The 19276-nt window shown below is 36.5% G+C and overlaps 1 protein-coding gene across 5 annotated transcripts in view; it reads right to left on the bottom strand.

Annotated features, from left to right (window-relative positions):
* The window catches only part of PHLDB2 (pleckstrin homology like domain family B member 2), a 71303-nt gene that overhangs the window by 3529 nt on the left and 48498 nt on the right, over positions 1-19276 (bottom strand). For all 5 annotated transcript variants that reach the window (XM_067300634.1, XM_067300651.1, XM_067300657.1 and 2 more), the window contains 6 exons: positions 18506-18646; positions 17832-17931; positions 10365-10572; positions 6219-6309; positions 5619-5765; positions 2825-3044 (listed from right to left, as the gene is read on the bottom strand). In XM_067300634.1, coding sequence (XP_067156735.1) covers positions 2825-3044; positions 5619-5765; positions 6219-6309; positions 10365-10572; positions 17832-17931; positions 18506-18646 — 907 coding nt within the window. The remainder of the gene's footprint in view (positions 1-2824; positions 3045-5618; positions 5766-6218; positions 6310-10364; positions 10573-17831; positions 17932-18505; positions 18647-19276) is intronic.

Here is a 19276-nt window from a genome sequence, read left to right on the forward strand (position 1 = left end):
TGGGAGGTTAAAAGTTTCTGTGCAGCAGCTGCAGCATTGTGATTGTCTGTTTGCACACTCTTACTCTGTGACACCTATGGTAAAAGCCAAATTAATTAGAGGTAGTTTGCCCATCTTAGGAAAGGGACCTTCCATTTGCTTCAGAGCATCAGAAGAAAGAATGCTTGAATGGATAATGTACAAAGCTGAAATAAAGGGTGGGAGTCTTCTCGCTTACGTTTTGATATCTTACAATGGAGATACGGCTGAGCTAGTTGTTTAGTCTCCCTTTAAGGCCAATGGAGAGAAGCGGCCACTGCTAGGTTATAAAATCTAAATTATTTAGATATCTACCTTCAGGGAAGATAATATATTAAGTCCCATCCTAAGAATTCAAGAAAGGTTTTGCATCATCTGTAGCTTTTATTAGGAGATTTTAAAAATAAACAGATTAAGAGGGTTGATTTTCTGTACAGCCTCCATATGGCCTCCCCTTTGGCATTGATTTCTGCCATCTGGCAGACCCAATTGGGAAAGAAAGTATTCAGATAAGATCAAGTATTATTGCACATTATATCTGTAAAGGAGAAGGAGTTAAAAATTATTTGAAGTCTGGCTTTACATACATATGGTGCCTTAACACACAGCAGAGATCAGTGTGGCTTACAGACCACCATCCTACAGCCTGCTTGCCTTCTATCCCAGCATTGGCTAGTGAATGGAGAAGCAAGGAGGATACAGACTGTAAACGTAACATCTTAAGAATCACAACTATAATGTGCTACAAGAAAAAGAAACAGGACAGATCAAGCATCTTCAGTATCTACATTTTCCTGCAATGAAAGAGAATTTGTTAAATAATCCCAGAGGGTATTAAGAAACATCAAAGCTACATGTGACACAAAAGGGCAAACTTCCTTCCAGTACTTTTTGCCAGTCTTTGGGGGATATAATGTCTTCTGGCTCCCAGTTATTCCATTAACACTGAACAGTCAAGCAGAGCAGCTTAATCAGTCCCCTGAGAGATTCTACGGTCATTCTGAACACTCATGAACTCAGCTTACATCCTGTGAGTAGCTGCACTCAATTTCCAAAGCTTCAGATGATGGTAAAAAAAAATCCCAGAAGCCCAGTGATACACTGTTGGGAATCTCCCTGCCAACCCCCAGGGAATGAGAAGAAGTTCTGAGGTATAAGATTACTACATTATAGCACACACTATACTAAACTAAATTCAGTATTATAGAATATAGTATACTATCTATACAGTACAAGCAAGCAGTGATCCACTCTCCTTTCAAGACCTGCTTGGGTCGTGTTTACAGCAACATTTCAGGTACCCACAAACTCCTATCACAGTGGTCTTTGTGGAATCTCATGTGTGTTTCAAGTCAGAAAATACAGATGTTTTAATCACTAAATTTTCAAGCTTCATGGTAAATTCTTTGTTCAGTACACTTGCAGAATTAAAACAATACACCTATATGTTCATGTAGTGTTCATTTACTCTGAATTTACAGCATCAATATTTATTTTGGAAGTCTAATATATATTTGAAGATTGAGACAGATCCTCACTTATAAAAACAGCTGCATTTTTGCTCAGCTGGTACAAAATTCTCATGAAACTTTCTTTGTTGGCTGGAGTCCTTGAGACATTATGAAAAGTTTTCTTTGGTAATTGAAATTGCATTATGGCAACTGTACTGCACTCTAAACTGAAACTGGAAATTATTAACATAACTACTTAAAAAACAGAAAAGATCAGTACCAGATGGGAACACTATTGTATGTTACAGGCCTTGCTAACCAGTAAACCAGCTGTTAAGAACAAAATAAAAAATAACTGTTTCTGTTTGTCACATTCTTCATAGTATTATTGTAAACTACCAAGAAATATTTAGTGGATATGTAATGAATTCAGATGATGTATTTTAAAAAAGATGGACTGAGCAATGCATAATTACCATCAATTTCAAGTTCCTCATGACTTGCTGAAAAGGAGTAATGTCTTAAAAGGAAATGGAACTGTTTTTTTTTTTTTTTAAATACCAGATGTTTTCTTCTGCTTCTTAGCAATTACCATCCCACGTATGCCCATTTGACCTCTCCTAACAATAAAAATTCAGAACGCAACGTAATTTTTATGGCTACCTCCAAAACTTCAAAGTCAAACTCAGTGTAGACTTGCATAGCAAATTGTGGGACTTAAGTTCTTAAGTCCCAAAATTCTGGTTCTGACTTAATATAACAAATTACTATAATGCTTATAATAGCTCCAGATATGGTATTAAGACAATTTAATCTACAGAAACCTCTTTAGAGCATTTCATGTTGTTCATTTTGGAATTCCTTAGACTCTCTCAAAATCTGGTAAACTCCTGAAGACTACTCGTGTGTATTTAAAATCCTGAAAGACTTTTCAGAGCATAAAGTCAGGTAACTGCAAAAGCGTTCCATTTAATTTTTTTAGTAAGTATCACTATATTCTTTATGATGGCAACACGAAATCATTCAGTCATTGGGGGAAGTAGGTAATATTTAAAAATAAGTTATGTGGAGCCATTATTCTGCATACTAAGAATGTAACAATCTTACTTTTTTTTCTTGCCTGTCCACTCTCTCCCTTTTTCAGTTATGTTAGTTTGTGTCTTGTCTGTTACTAGGATTAAACACTACAGGGAAGGGACTGCATCATCTGTGAGTGTACACATAAAATGCCCCAACAAAATGCAACTTCAAGTTTTCTTTGGGATTCCCTCCATATTTGTAACATGACTGAGGTTGATGGGGAAACAGAGGGACATATGCCCATATGATGTTCCACATCCTGGAAAACAACCTACCTGCATAATAAGTAAAAGTTCTCTTGTTTCTGTCAAAAACAAACCACCGTTTTTTCCATGTTTTAATTTTCCCTCCCATCTTAATCAGAAAGCCTCGGCAGGTCTTCTCTGTGAGGGAGACATGGTAACAGGTCTCTATGTTGTGACCAGCTGTTTCAATGTGACTTCGCAGATCAAAGTCTTCCTTTCTAATGGGCAAATAGCGAGTCAAGGGTCGGGCCTACAAGAAAGCAAAGAAAAATAATTTTTTTTTAAGAAAAAGTCAGCTTTTCTCTTACGCTCTTTCCTTCTGCTGTAAGGACATAATTGCAAACTGCCCATAGATTCCAACAATGAAGGTAACAACAACAAAGTGCTTTGTGCTGCAGGCCTAGTTTTCTTCAAAAGAAAAATCCTTAAAACAAGTATCAGACACTTTGTAAAAGATATATGTATAAAAGTGAGATAAGAACATGGGAACGTCTTGAAATCATCGGTTGGATAAACTGGTAAAACAGGAACCAGAGCACAGATAGGTTGTTTTAGAATTAAAACACTAATTAAATGTAAAAGGTCTGTGGCTGCTTTAGAGGAATTGAGTTGTGTTAAACAAACCCTTTACATCTCTGGACAAGATATTCACTCTTTGTGCAGCGAAATAGGTACGTATCTAGGTCATTAACATTTCAGTATTACAGGTACTTCAATGCAAAGTATAATAAAAACAACAAACATGCTCTTACTAGGAAAAAGTAGTATTAGGAAGAATGAGAGTGAACTGTACTCCCTAGCTAGTTTCACAAAGATTGCTGTAAACAAAATATAGCTACTTTCTTCTGAACTAATTAAATATGGTCTCTAGTTAATAATCGGCAACACAGTATGGAGAGCTGGAGTGCATCCTCCTGCAAGAGACAGCAAAGCAGACAGAAGATGGTGCCTCATTCTTGATTGTGTTCAGGACTATGTCTGCATCCTGCCTGGATAGGATAAGTTGGGAGAACAACTCAAAGAGTGATTTAGGACCTTTGCCAGCTGAAGCAGTATGCTCATTTTCTGTGCCTGAAGAGTCTGGCACAGAAAACTCATTTTAAACACAGCAGACAAGTCTCTGCAGGCTCCTGCTGCAGTCAAGGCAGACAGAGGCTATGTCACAGGGTGATTCAGAACAGGAGCCTCATTTAGGTGCTCTGAATCCCCTGTCAAAGGAATCAGTCTCTCTTTCTTTCTCTCTCTCCCCCCCTCCATACTGACTCCAGAGAAGTCAGTGACCTGGAGAATCCAATCTGCCCCTGCTCCATGCCTAAGTTAGCCTTTAAATACCACTGTGAGTCACAAATCTAAGGGACTTGCTCTCATTGCATTCTCAAGCATCTCCTTACGCAATGGGAGCTGTGCTGCCTGTAAGAACTTTTAGCACCCTTCTAAAATTATGCAGTCCTGTACTATACAAGCTGGAACTAGCTTTGGCATGTGCAAAGATGGAGTTCCTTCCCCTACTTTACATTTCTAAATGTCAGGAAGTGCTGTAAAGAAAAAATATTATAATCTTGAAACTGGATCTCACTGCACAAAGGAAAGAAAAAAAATTAATACAAAAGCATAGGTCATTCTGAAAGAGGAGTTTTTTCTTCCTGCCAATTCATCCTTCAGTCTCTGCTAAATCTGCCAATTAGCATTGACAGGGCATTTTATTACAACACATATGCATTCCAGTTTGGGATGAGGCTATAAGCACAACATCATTGTTTACACCACACCTGGGCTGTCATTAAAAGTTCTTAAAAAAGAAAAAAAGAAGGCATTTAACTAAAGTGTACATAAAATTTAAAATTTGGTAATTACATTTTATACAAAAACAAAGGTTTGAATATACTTAACCAAAAACAGCCTAAAATTCCTCTGTGACTGTCCTATTATTCTGATTTAGTTTCATCAATTAAAAAGGCCAGTTATGTAGGATTGTTGAGAAGAAATATAATAGTAACATGTAAAACAGACAGATTTAGCTAAGATAACACTGATAAAAGCAGAGAGATATTCAAATATGATTTGGAAACTTCTGCACCCAAATACAAATATTAAGATGGAGACATTGTCTTGCTATATTATATTAATAATAAAATGACTGCCTAATTCATTTGCTGTACCACGTAGAAAATCTCATTAATTACGGTGGAATAAACAGGTAAGACAACTAAACCTGAAGAGAGCTCAGGATACCTCTGAATCCTAAAAGAAGCACAGAAGATGTAACAGGTAATACTGATTTTACTAAATCATGTTTCCCCTGCTGTATAGTCCCAATAACAGTGGGAAGAATGCTATTCTCTCCCTATAGTAGATGTGGAGGTGGAAAAACTTTCTTTTCTTTCTTTTTTTTTTTCCTGTCAAATATATTGGAAATGTCAATTCACATTCCAAAATACCTTATGTATTAAAAGGAAAAAACAAAACAAAACAAACACAATGTTTTTATAAAATTAACACTCACAAATTTCTGTTGTTCAGATTAAAATGCTGTCCTACCTATACTCAGTAACAAACCTTATAAGATTAATATTTATACTTGAGATATAGGATGGTAGATAGATATCTATGTTATTATTTAGATTTAAATGAATACAGAGACATCTATGTGAGGCTCTAAGAGCCCAAACATACTTTTAGCAGCACAGTTGCATCTCAGAAATACTAAGTCAGTCTATTCAGCTGGAAGTAGCTCAGCCTACCACTGGCAGAAATACACTCACTCCTGTTTCTGTATCAAGGGGTAAGTCTTGCACTAAAATCATTTCATGTTAATGTATCTCACCTGTGCTCTTTGTTTCTCACGTATCTTAACTTCCTTTTCAATTAATTTTTGCCTCTGGCTAGTTTCTTCCTCCAATCTTTTCTCCAGTTGTTCTCTGCGACGTTTCTCTTCTTCCAGAGCTCGTTTTTTAGCTTCCATCTCCCGTTCCTAAATACCACAACACATGGAGAGCTTCAGTTATATATGAAATTATAGCTGATTATGTAATTCAGTCTTAGCTAGGACTAAATCCCTTCTTGCCTTTCAGGTAGGCAGAAATATATATCCAGGAAAGTAGACTGAGAATTGGAATCATAACTGCAAATATTACTACTTGAAAAATGCAAGTTCTTCGTAAGCAACTCTCCTAGCAGGTGTAGGAGCAATACTGATTAGCTTCTAATGGGAATTTACCCTGAACTCACCCAGCAAGAGAGCAGCTATTGCATACAGGCTCAAAGATGCAGTGTGAGAGTGAGCCAGAGAAAAACTTATGGGAGAGAGGTAATTTTTTAAGGCGCTGTTAGGCATTAAATATGTAGGGTCTAATGATTCATTTAGGAGGGTATTATCTACCCAACATGCCAGCTCTTAGTTTTAATCATAAAATTATTTGTTTACCCTGGTCTCAAGCAGCCTGGTCTTTTCAGCATGTGCTTGTTTCAGAAGTCTCTCCATCTCTTCTATTCTTGCAACATTTGAAGTGCTTGCACTGCACACACACAAAAAAAATCAGAGTTATTTAAAACAATACTTGGTATGTTAAGCCATATTTTACAGTCCAACATTAGTTAAGAACTGAATCTATATTGTTCTGATCCAATTCAGCGCAGTAGGCACTAATTACAAATAATGTGTAAAGTACACAATACTCTCTCAGTTTACATGTTGTCCATGCAGAGTTGTGAAAAATGCAGAACTGAGTGCTTAACAACGTGTGTCAGTCCCCTGTGATCTGTCATCTTCTCTCAGATAACAAAATATGGATGGAGGCAGTTACCATGTCCAAACAGAACGCACTACTGATTCTCAGGGCTGGCATTAGTAATCATCTAAATATGCTTTTTAAGTCTTTCTAGCTATGGGCTGTCTCTGTTCTGTGTCTCATTGAAGTTATCATCAGGAAATGCTAGATAAAAATAAGGAGGATTAGGAAACATTCATAAAAGGTACCCAGTGGCAGAGCAGTGTCAGAAAGGATCTACCAGTTAAAGTACCCAACAAGCCAAGGTAACAAGGATAATCACAAAGAGCGCTAGATCCTGGCCTACTGCAACACAGCTGTCACTTTGCCTGTCAGTCTTTTTGGCTCATTCTTTGCAATAGAAAGGTATTTGGATGACATTTCACTTCCAGTTTCTTACTGAAGGTAGCATCACTTCTCTATCTTGGACTCAAAAGCTCTCCAGTGATAAGTATCTCTCTCAGATATTGGGGGATGAAGAGGGGGATCCTAACATGCACAGATGGTAAATCAGTTTATAGAGTGTCTCTAGTCACAGTAGGCCACCAGATCACCACACTGGTTTTGGGCACACACTTCCCATATTTCTGTCCTATTTCTCATGTCATTGATTTACTATGCCTACTGTGGTACAGTGTTCCAACTTAATGTAATGAGTAATTGTTCCTTTAAGCGAAATTATAAATGCCTGAAAGTACCACAGATATCTGATGTGGAGAACATCCTTTATGCTCTTTGATTCACAGTGATGTTTTGCTTTTAGTATAGGCATCGTAGTCTTTAAGGATTATTTGCCCCTGTTGAGGCAACGCTCTTGGAATTAATAATCCAGACAAGCCCATCATGAAAGAGTCAGTTTTCTGTTTCATATGATCCGCTGGAAATTTAATCTGTTGAGTACATATCCACGTGCCTCAGCAGATATGCATTCCATAATATGAAAGTCACTCTTTGTATGTTTTAAGAAGGTGCTTGCATTTCATCCCTAATTTCATAACAAGATACGTATTTGGGAGAGGAAGCATTCTCTAAGATACTCTAACACTCTAGTTCTCAAAAAGCTCTGTCAGAATGCTTACTTTCTCTTGCAAAGGGCAGTATCTGGTGTCAATACTATGTGTCTTTCCTCCAATACAATTTCTTTGTTTCATCTCAATTTAACAGCTGTTTCAACTGTGGTATATTCATGACATGTTCTCTATTTTAGTTTTCATCTTAAGGTATTCATTAAGAACAGTTTATGTTAAATATTAGCTATGTTACCATTACCAATGTCATTAGACTAAAGAACAATGTTATGAAATTGAATGGGGTCAAATGTTCAGGGCAGAGAGAAACTTGACCTGGGATTACATTGAAAATTAACTGACCACTCCAGTGGAAGTAGGTGTCAAATGGCAGGTTTATTGATGCTTCTTAATAGCAGACAGATCAGCTGTGAAGGGACTAAGATAGAGTAGAACACTATGTGTTATAGGCAAGAAAGAAAACCAAGCGACCAACTTCTTTAGCTTTCTGAGCTTGCTTCTGTTGGCTAATTCTGGTAAGACCAGGATTTTTGTCAGGAGCAGACTGCTAAGAGAACGCTCTTACTGTGTGACAGTCTTCAGAAAACATTTCTCTGTCTGATATTGGGGAGATGTTTCATGAGGATACAGTACAACACAAAATAACATACCTGATTTAACCCAAGCCTGCAGAGCAGGCAAAATCCAGCTGAAACCTATCAAAGCTGTAGAAGCTTATTGTCTCTGAACAAAACCCACAAAATCAGGCCACTGACTTAGATGCCTAAATCTAAATTGGGCCTTAATGTGTCTTATTGAGAGGCCTAGAGAATTTGGGTCAAATAACTTTAGTAAAAGCAATGAGGCCGTAAGTTAAAATAAAGTAAAAGATGCAAAAACAACCTGGAAAATAGTTCAACTGTAGTAGGTTTTCCCATATAAAACTGGTCAATACCTCATACTCAACTTTGGTAACTGAGCAGCTTAATTAAATCCTTTCATTCCCAATTTGCTTGTCATCCTCACAGAAATTGATGCATAGCAGAAAATCATAATCTCTGAAACATCAGCCAGGAAAAATGAAGTTGCTAACCAATCATAGGATCATTTATTTTGGTGAGCTAATGAACCACATCGCAAGAACAGTTTTATTTCTCTTGCACTTTGAGCACAGACAATTTTTTGTATTTCCAGCAAAAAGTCTTACCTTATACAAAAAAAAAAAAAAGTTTTACCTTATACAAGGTAAAATATGCCTTATGTAGTTTAAATGTGTTAGAACAAAGCAACATAGATTTTTTCATCTGAAGTCTGATATGGCTAGAAAGGATTCTCAAACACCATCTACAACAATCTGAATTCATTTTGATTAAGGGAATCTTTGTCAAAGAAGGAAAATAAACTGCCTATCTTCCAAGAATTATCAACATCAGGTGAAGCTCTTTTTTCTTCCCTCAACTAACTTTGCCTTCTGAGAAACCAATATATCTGTTCTGTTGGGTCCTTTTCTAATTTTTTTCACCATCATGGCTGGAACCTGCAGAAAAGCCAGAAGGAGACAGATGGGCAAACAACGCCAGTGAAATGCAATAGCAGCCAGGGCTCTCAAATCCTAGGAGGAAGATTCCATTTATAAGATAGCCCCTGGATAGTTCGAGCACACACTATCTTCCTCCAAAATGGTCAGAGCAGTAAGATTTGATACCACTCCCCTGTTAGATCACTGCCGAGGTAAGAGTGTAATTCCCAGCCTGTGTCAGGCTATCAGAAACTAGCCAACTGTATATCTATTTAAAAAGAAAATCCTCAGAGCCTGAGTTCTAATGTTTCTACTTAAAAACAACCAGCAAAATCAACTTCATTGGTATTTTCTAAGACTCTTAGCATTGCAGTGTTAAGGACTACAAGAGGAAATGAGTGGGCCGATACCCTTTTACAGGAAACAGATGCTGAATAAAAAACAACACGTTAGCCAGAAAGCTATGTTGGTGTTCACAAGAGATTTTGAATCCTGTGACAATGCTGTATTTAGTTCGCAGCCCCTGCTTATACTTGTGAAACTACTAGGGCAGGACTAGTGAGCAGTGAGCTCACTACTGTGAGCAGAAATGAAAGCACTATCATTAAACCCAGATTGTTAGAAAAAAAGCTTGTCTGCTCGCAATTTTGAGACTTGGCTGGACTTTTCTTTTTACATAAATGGAAGATGTTCTTGTAACTAGTGTCTGAGCTGACAGTCTCCTAGGATCAGAGAAGCACAGCCTTGGGTTCTAAGCCTTTTCGTTATTATCTCTTTGTTTTTACTGATCCACAAAAGGAAGAGGAAATGGCAAAAAAGATTATCTAGAGGACCCCAAAATGTTTCAGCATAAGTAATAAGTTAACATGCTGGACATGCAGAACAAGTGTACTGCATCACTGGCAGATGGCTTTGAGAAATTTCCTATCACAGGAAATCTGTAGTGGCCAGAGAAGGAAGTTCAGCCATTATTTCCGTGTGAAAAGAGCATCAATGACTTCATAATTTCAGTTCAGGACTGACATGGATTTCTGTATAGCCTTGAACTGGTCCCTTAGCCTCTCTCTATATTCCATCTTTAAATAAACAGATAAGATGACAGTTAAACTTGATGAAGAGCTACAGAAAAGCAAATATTATGCCCATCTAATAATCTTGTATTTCCTTAACCTGTTAGCAGTATTCACATTACTGCAGCATCAACATTTACATATTCTCTCTTTTTTTAATATCATAACCCTATGACCATTACAAGGTCAAAAATGAAAATTATTTACCTGGAAATGTTATCTGGTGAGCATGCTGATATGCTTGTCTCCATACTGTCAGAACTGTCTAAGCTTAATGTATCAAAGGCATGGTCCTTGTAACTACGATCTGGGTAATGGAAACTATTCAAATACACATTAGATTCAGATGCAGTTCTGCTGTAGAATTCAGGAGATTTCTGCCTGTGTTCTTCGCAGATACGTTGATGGTTATACCCTACGGAGTACAGAGGAAACATTTAATTTACACAAGAAATTCTGTGACCTGAACATAAAGCGTTAACAGTGTAAGCATTAGGAATACCAGCTCAGTTTTAACTGCACTGTGACCTGGCTACTGCAATGTTACAGTTAATTTCATAAAAGAATCATAACTGAAATAAAACCTATAAATACTCATTTTCTCTCTGATGAGCACAGTATCTACAGTATATGCAGACTAGTATGGCTGGCTTTTCAATATATATTCTTGTATGTGAATTGAGAAAACTTAATATGCATAAATTAGGCCAAATCCCAAAAGTAATTCAGAGATCTAAAACAATTATCACTGTTTAAATAAAAAATTGTCCTGATATTCAAAGGGGTTGAGTACTTGTTTGGCTGGCTTTAGTGAATGTGGATTATTTTTTGTCTTTTGGGGGAATTTTGCCTTTGGTAGCTTCAGGTTGGGCTTTTAGTTTCAGCTGAAATAAATAGGCTACTTTTCACATTATCATAGTTACCACTGCAAAGGTACTTTCCTAGAGTTTTAAAACGACAGTTCACCCTACATGTTTGAAACAGATCTGGGTAGCTCAATGACTATAATGAAAAATAAGGTTTATGCAGTGTTTAAGTTTTCTGCTTTTTTATTTTTCTACAAAACCAAGGCATTTAAGAGTCACATTACTAGAAAGTCCTTAATTTTTAAGTGTACTTTGTACACCAGTATATTTATTTCAGACAATAGGTCAGGTTAAGTATTCAAATAAATCACATGGCTAATTTGGAATTAAGTATTTTAAAAGCCATCCTTGAATACAGGGAATTTGGTTTGACTACGTTTCCTTATAAAATAATTCTGAACAAATATTTTTAATCTAATGTCTCCACTGCTCTTTGTAAATAAAGCAGCATCATTTAAGCAGACTTAGAGAGGTTCTTGCACTAAATGACAATTGTCATTTTAACTGCTGAAGAGATTTTACAATGCTCTTTTAAGGTTTGTTTAATGTATTTGACGGCAAATATAGCTTCACTGATCATCTTTTCCTTGAATCAAGGCAAGAAATGACATTTTCTCACAGCTTTGATACTCTGACAAGTACTCTGTGCACAATCCTAACCGAAAAAGTGAGCTGGTGACAGAGCTGGGGGTTAAGAATGACTGTTAGACAAAATGAAAATCTTCCATTCATAAAGGAAACTTGCCACTGACATGCCAGATATTTAAGCAAACAAACAAACATAGGAAAAATGTCCGCAAAGTCCACATAAAAATTTTTACTAGACACCATTAAGATAATGTTAGAAAACCTTGCTTGAATTGGGAGTATTTTCCTGCCTTAGTCTCATTCTCTATCTGCACGTATAACGTTACTGTGGGATATTTCCTCTGACATTTGAGAGTCAGGAGAATTCCGTTTTAGGGAGCCAACAACTACAGCTCTACCTTTGCAAGGCTATAATCTTCTGCAAAAGGTATCTGAAGAGCATGACTCAGGCTGAATCATTAAAGTGTATTATTGTGGAAGTCATGCCCTACACGCATCTCCAAGGCAGATAACCTGCTTCCTCTTCCTTCTATTCCGCTTCTCCCTGTACAACACAAAGGCTTCTCACAGACAATTAAACCTGGTTTCCAAGAAACTAATAGAATTGTACTTGCCATTTGAGAGAACATTAAATTTCAAAAAAAGTTCAACTGCACTGATTAGTAGAAGAGACAAAAGGGACATGAACACACTTCAGCATTTATAGATAATAGCATCACACAACACAGATGTTACTGATTTACATGTGCAATTTGTTTTTTTCCCATTATTATGGCAAATGCTGCTTTTATTGCAGATATGCAATTACCTTTCATACTTGAACCTTTGGAATGACTAATTGCTCCTGTAAAAATGGTTTTCAATTATTCATTATGGAAAAAGAGAAGAAATAAATTAGTGAAAGAAACTGTATTCAAATGAATGTTTGTCTATTGAGCCCTTTGCAAAAATCCAGACTACTTAGAAATCTTAATTTCATATCTTATATTTCCCAGAAAAAAAACATCTAAAAGGTACAGAGAAACATACCAGTTTTACAAATATGAACACTTTCATGACATGGACAGCTTTCCATGATGATAAAAGAATCCATTATTTAAATCAAAAATTTGTCAGATAAATTTATATAATCATGCAAATGTAACTATATGTTTCAAGACATGTCTCTTTCTATATATTACAGCAGTTAGGTCACAGAATGACATACATTCACAGAAACAACGTATAATGTGATGTTCTCATATGCTCCCCAGGTCTTAAGCAACACACAGTTCAAAGATCAGAATCAGCTGTATAGTGACTCAAAAAAACCTCACAGCCAACCTACTTCCATCACAGACTGGCTTCCACATCACACAAGCACAATCTATTGGTTAAAGAAGTTCAGGTGCATATTCACGGAACATGCACTTAGAAATGTTAAACTCCTAGTAAGATCTTGCACTTCACTACAAGTTTCCCAGAAGCCAACAATATAAGTACAAGCTGATAAAAGAGCCAAAATAATGTTTTTTGTTGCATTGGTTTGTATTTTCTTAGTAAAATAATAAAGTTAAGTTCAGCAAAATATTACAAATATCCATAAAGCCATGTCATTTAAAAAAAAATCCAAGAGTTGTTGCAGAATCACAAAAACCAAATATGACACCACAAAATAATAGTGAGGTCAAAACTATAAGTGAAAGCTGTTTAAGTTAAAAGTGGCACTGTCAAGTATGTTAAAAGCAGTTCGTTATAAAAAAGATCTTGGTACATTTTCTTTTCTTTCCATTCTTTTTTCTTTTTTTAAACATAGATATTAAAATGTCAAAATACATTTTTTGTACGGAAACATGCCAAAGGAGGAAGCCCAAGTCTGCCTTCTCAATGTCACCCACAGATCTACAAAGAGTTATTTCTAAGTTTTCTGCTCTACTTGTTTGGCTATGAGCAAAGAAGCAAAAGATTAGGCCTGCACAAAACTGTAGCCCTGCAGATATTAGCATTAATCAGAACTCTTGTTGTGACAGGTTATTTGACAGTGTGAAAAAAATGGATTTGTGAAATGCTATCGTTATTTAACAATTATTTTAAATTTTTCACAGACTGTGGGAACAACTTGACAGTGCTGATGCAATCAGTACTTTTGCCAAAACATGACAATGATGGAGACAGCCAGGTAAAGGGACGTTTTCATACCTTTTCTGGCTTTTCCTGAGTTTGATAAGAAGAACAAAAAACAAAAACAAACCATACAGAAAAGCTTATAATTTGTCTTGAAATACGTATGTCTCCCTCAGTATATTGTTTTTCAGCAGAACTTCGAAAGCTCTGCTTAGAAATATTACAAATAACCATTTTGCTGGTGTGTAACATCTCTGTCCAAATAGTGTTCTTCCCAGTGTCATGTCTGGTCTCGTGTTTTAACTCTCAAGCAACCATCTCCCCTTTCCTTTGGGAGAGGGGCCCACAGTGTATGGGACTAGACTGCCCAAGGAGTCCTCACTCCTACCTGTGCCTGTATGGGCTTCTGGTCCCCAGCGTTCCATGGGAACTCCATGGGCCCATGATTCCACCTGTGCAGAGTCTGGTTTCTACATTATACCAAATAGCAGTTTTTTCATTTTATTTTTTTCCACACAGTTTGCTTACAAACGTGTGTATACAAGAGCTGAATATGTACACAGAGTCCTTCAGAAATACCTCATGAATGGCAGCTAAGAAACCATTTTTTCCACCAATGATTTATACCAAAAATGTGTGCTCTTAAACAATTGATAAGTTGGCTCTTCACTCAGGCAATTATTATCGAGAATGACAATTTGTTTCTTTCAAGGAGCATTTTTCTAACTCACATGACTGACTAAACACACTTTTGGTAATCCTGCAAACAAGACTGTTTAGTATTAGCAAATTTATGAAAATGCTTCCTACTGAATCTCCACTGGATCTGGCCTAAAATTTATTCATAGACATTACTTATACTTTAATATCTTTGACTTTGTGCAGGAACATGTTCAATATGTTCAAACTGAAGTGGTCGTTCTTCTTTTCCCTGACTTCATTTTTAACTTTGAATTTTTCATCTCAGACTTTTACATTTACCTTCTTGGACTAAAATAATAAAAACTGGAGAGAGCAATTAGAGAAAACTCATTTTAGAACACTGATGATTTTGTAATTCTCAGATAACATTTTTAAACTAGCTGAGCTGCCACTTTCTCCAGGCACCGTTGAATAACTTTCTTCAGATTTATACAAACACACAGAAGCATCTGGCCTAGCTATTTGCTCAGTGCTTTTAAAGTCCTAAGGAATGTGGTAAGCTACTAATACCGCTTCAGGAGCCTCTCTGTGGAGCAAAGTGCATCATCCTCTTTGTATCACAGTTCGTGTGACACTGCATTATGGCCAATGCTCCAAATGGAACGGATAAAATGGCATTTGTCATGTGAGACAATGACGCTCCGCTGCGCCAAGCATGCCCGGCTCCAGTGCATTCAGTGCGACGGTGCATGCCTAAGGAAGCAGTAACCCAAGACCTCCTGTCATTTGCAATACATCACCTTGAACACAGAAAACTGATGAAGTGAAAGCCTTTCAAGTGGGGAAAGAAAGGCAAGGAAAGCAAGCAGTGGTTCAGTGCACATGACACGTCAAGATCACTTTGAATCTACTCATTAGCTATTTTAGGGGGGAAAGAGAAGCAGGCGCATATTCATTCAGCCTAAGCAATTTCTATAAAGGTGCAGAGTTCTGCTGATCTGGTAGAAAATCTTATTCATCCAAAATACTCACTTAGTCCCTAAAGATTAATCTGATCTTCCTCAAGAATGTTTTTTGTAAGAAATGCAGTGTATTTATTACATAATAAATATATTTACTATAGAGCCCCAAATTAAGTTGGTATGCAGGTGGTAGGTAATTGTCAAAACATAGACAAAATATGTCCAATTACATGGGAATTGTCTTAGTTTCCAGTGATGCATACAAGGATGTCTGGTGAAACTAGCCTTAGTTTCACAGACCCAGATCCCACTGATTTTAGTGGAAGACCCACAAAATTGCAGAATTTGAATATAACAATGAATATGACAAATAATATTCTGTTTCACTTATACTGTGTGGTATGTTTAAATAAATGGACCGTGTTAAAAATTTTTTCCAAATTCCACTATTCCACAGAGATGTACATTCTTTATTCAGGATTAGGAAGAAAAGCTTGTCACTGAGACAAAAGATCTTTCCCCAACCTAGAAACACAGTATTTAAGACCAAGAGAAAAGCAGTTAAACTCTTCAAGTTCCTCCAACAGAAATAAATTCAGGGAACAATCTGTTGAGCACGAAGGTAATAAACCCTTCATTCATTACTAAGAGAGATAATCAAAGCACAAAGAATCCCTGTATTCCTACATCCTTCATGTCTTGATTGTGTGTAAATCCTGTGAGAGTTTCAAGGAAAGCACCTGTCTGTGGCAGTATTTCCCTTTCACAAAGCTCATGCGTTGAAACAGGCCATCTAGAACTTTCTGCCTTCCTGCTATGAATTAATCAAACTCCCCTAAGCCTCTCTTCATAATTTAGTATTTCCATTCAAACTGCTGGATCTTTCAAAGGAATAATCATCTTCTAAGTATAGCAGGCAGTAGAGCACACGCTATTCCTCACAGCATATAACAAGTAGGGTGCCAAGTGCCTCAACTAATACATCTCTTTCACTCTTCTCTGCCTCTCTTCTTTGTCAGTCTATCATTCAGTTTTGGTTTGGGGCCTTTCTTTCTTTTTCACTCTTAAGTAATTTGCCTGTGCTCTTAGCATTTTCTTAGTTGCATGCTGACAAAAAATAAAAATAAAAATAAAAAATGGTCAATTTATTTTAAAAGCTGTTAACTATCTTCACCTGTATTAGAGTTAACACTTTGCAGTTGTGTTTCCAGTCACACACACTAATGACCTTTGGCAATCATTTTACAGAATATTTGCAGTTCTAAAGACATGTGATCTCTTGTCAAAGTTTAGCCAAATTGTCTCTTACTGATTTGCAAACGGAAACAAAGTATTTCCTGCAAAACAGCATAACCGTGTGTCTGAATGCACTTGCAAGCTATTCTACACATACAAAATGCATTACAACAGAGAAGCTTTCCAAGCTGAGTATGAAGCTCTTTTTGTATTGCATACAAAGTACTTCAAGATAAAAGTTGGCCACAACACAGTAAGTTTGTGGAAGGCTTGCCACGTGACTAAAGCTCAAAAAGAACAAAACACAACTGGATCAGCTCTATAAAGTTAAATGTAGTAAATCATGATTCTTTCACAGCAAGTCTGTTCCATCCATGTATTGAGTCATCTTGGTACGTATGACTGACTTCAATCATGTTCTTTTAACATCTGTTAGCTCTGACAAGCCCTATTACAACAGGATGGATCCCATCTTGGCTTAAGCTTAGTCACTACAATTCTACATAAGGTCTCACAGCACTGATTTTTATAACAATGATGCAGATGTCAGAAAGAAAAGAAACTGACACTTGGAATTGAAGAGTAATGGATTTTCTTAAAGCAGAAATCAAGTGTATCAACTCAAGCTGACAAACAGAAGACAGATCCTCATAGCTTACCAGATCAGGTTTCAAAGATGTAATTTTATTTTGGATCCGGAATTGTCACGTCCCTATTACAAAACTGCAGCTACCCATCCATAATGAGCCACTTCTCCTTTCTATTTTGTAGCCCCCATATTTATGGGAGATCACAATAATGCAGTCATACATTCTCAAAGATAAGTCATGGTATTGAATCACAATCTGGGGAATTACTTTTTCCAGGCAAAAATACTTGCCTGTGAAAACAATTTTTAAGATCATGACATGAAAAGAGCAATTCAAAAAAGAAAAATGAAAAAGAAAGCAACATGTAATATCTTTAACACAATGCCTCAAAATCCCTCACAGGAATTACCCAGTTTACCCAATGTGTATTTTTCTAAATATTTTTCTTATCTACTGGAGTATATTTGACAACCATGTACTTCAAATCTACGCATGCGCCTCTGTCATAATCTGAACCTCTTACTTTGCTGTTACCTGCAAATGGAATGCAGAACTTGCTTTCTTTACCAAGAGGGAAAACTGTTATTTTACAGTCCTGTTGATTGTAGATACATGAGTTTTGGATTTATTTTTCAAAAAATTGAGCACTGACTTTTAACAGAAATGCATCAAGTAAAAAGGTCTTACCTTTGTGCATCCTTCTTGATTCTGACTCTTTGGTCATCGTTGCCAAGCAGTGAGGAAGTACACTGCCACAGCTGTTGCTCTGTCCTAGTGGTAAATGTCCCTGCAGCAGGTTTTGTAAATATGTGGTTAAAACTACACTTTTAGACTTTTCTGCACCAGCAACTAATGGTAAAACAACTTGCTTTGTCATGAATATCAATGTCATGTTATATCAATCAGCCATGGATGTTTTGGTTGTCCACAGTCTCCATTTGACCAAAATGTTTTCAAAGTAATTTCTTCACCTTGCTGTTATTTGTTGATTTACCTTATCACAAATAAAGACTATTTTAAGTTTATACACAACCTTTCTTTACCATCTAGAGACCACAGGAGGAAAGGAAAACAATCTGCTGAGTGTCTAGAATCAATTTAAACTAATCTGTAAATACAATCCTTCAAATATAATAATCATGTATTTATGATTAATGTTACAGCACATTTCTATAGGTCAGAATATAGGCTGGAAGTATGGAAGGCCTTATGTATGTTTCTGTATGTTAACAGATCTGAATTTCTTTCAAACTCAACTGCAGATGTGAATTTGGGGGACCACATAAAGCTCACAGTGCTCTAATGTAATACAGGTTTCCATATAGAAATGAGAAAACTATTAATTGCATGCAACTACTTACTTTAGATGTAACGCTTCGTCCAAGAGTAGCACTACTGAAGTGCGGTGATACAGATGGAGTTGTTTTTTTGCGAGGTAAAGTATCACTCATATACATGCATTCCCTGTGCTGCTTCTTTCGCTCTTCCAGATTTCTGAAATGCTTAAAATGTAATTTGTTAAACAGTTTTGAGAAAATGAACTGACCTACTTGCTCAATTATGCTCTATATGGAATATACTGAAAGCAACAGCCTAAGAACTTCACTGGGAAGAATGATATTTAAAATACATAGAATCTCCTGCATCACAGTGTTATTCAGAATTTCTACAAATCTCACATTACAAAGCATGCTGATTAAGAAAATTCATTAAATGCATGTGCATATTAAAAAACTCAAGTCTAGCTCACAACTGGAATCCAATTACAGAGAAAAACATGCTTCTTCACAGGTTATTCTGAAGAACTGGTGGCTTAAAACAAATACAGCTTTTGAGAGGCATTGTCCAAATGTAAAAGGAAAAAAAAATAATTTAGGACTTCAAATGTAGCCACTTGTACTTTATTGCTTTAAGTCTTCCGACAGTTACAATGGCTCTTAAGTATTAGCATTTGCCTCTGGATTATTCATAAGGAGTATATTTATTCAATAACACTCTGTAATACCTTTTATATATGTTTAAATGAGCAGTGTGTTTAAGTATAGCACTCTTATCAACTTATCAACTCTATCATACCACCCTGAAAACATCACGTGTAAACAAACGTCATGGCCACCATAACAAAAAAACCA

The sequence above is a fragment of the Apteryx mantelli genome, chromosome 1 (assembly GCF_036417845.1).
Source record: "Apteryx mantelli isolate bAptMan1 chromosome 1, bAptMan1.hap1, whole genome shotgun sequence".
Lineage (NCBI taxonomy): Eukaryota > Metazoa > Chordata > Aves > Apterygiformes > Apterygidae > Apteryx > Apteryx mantelli.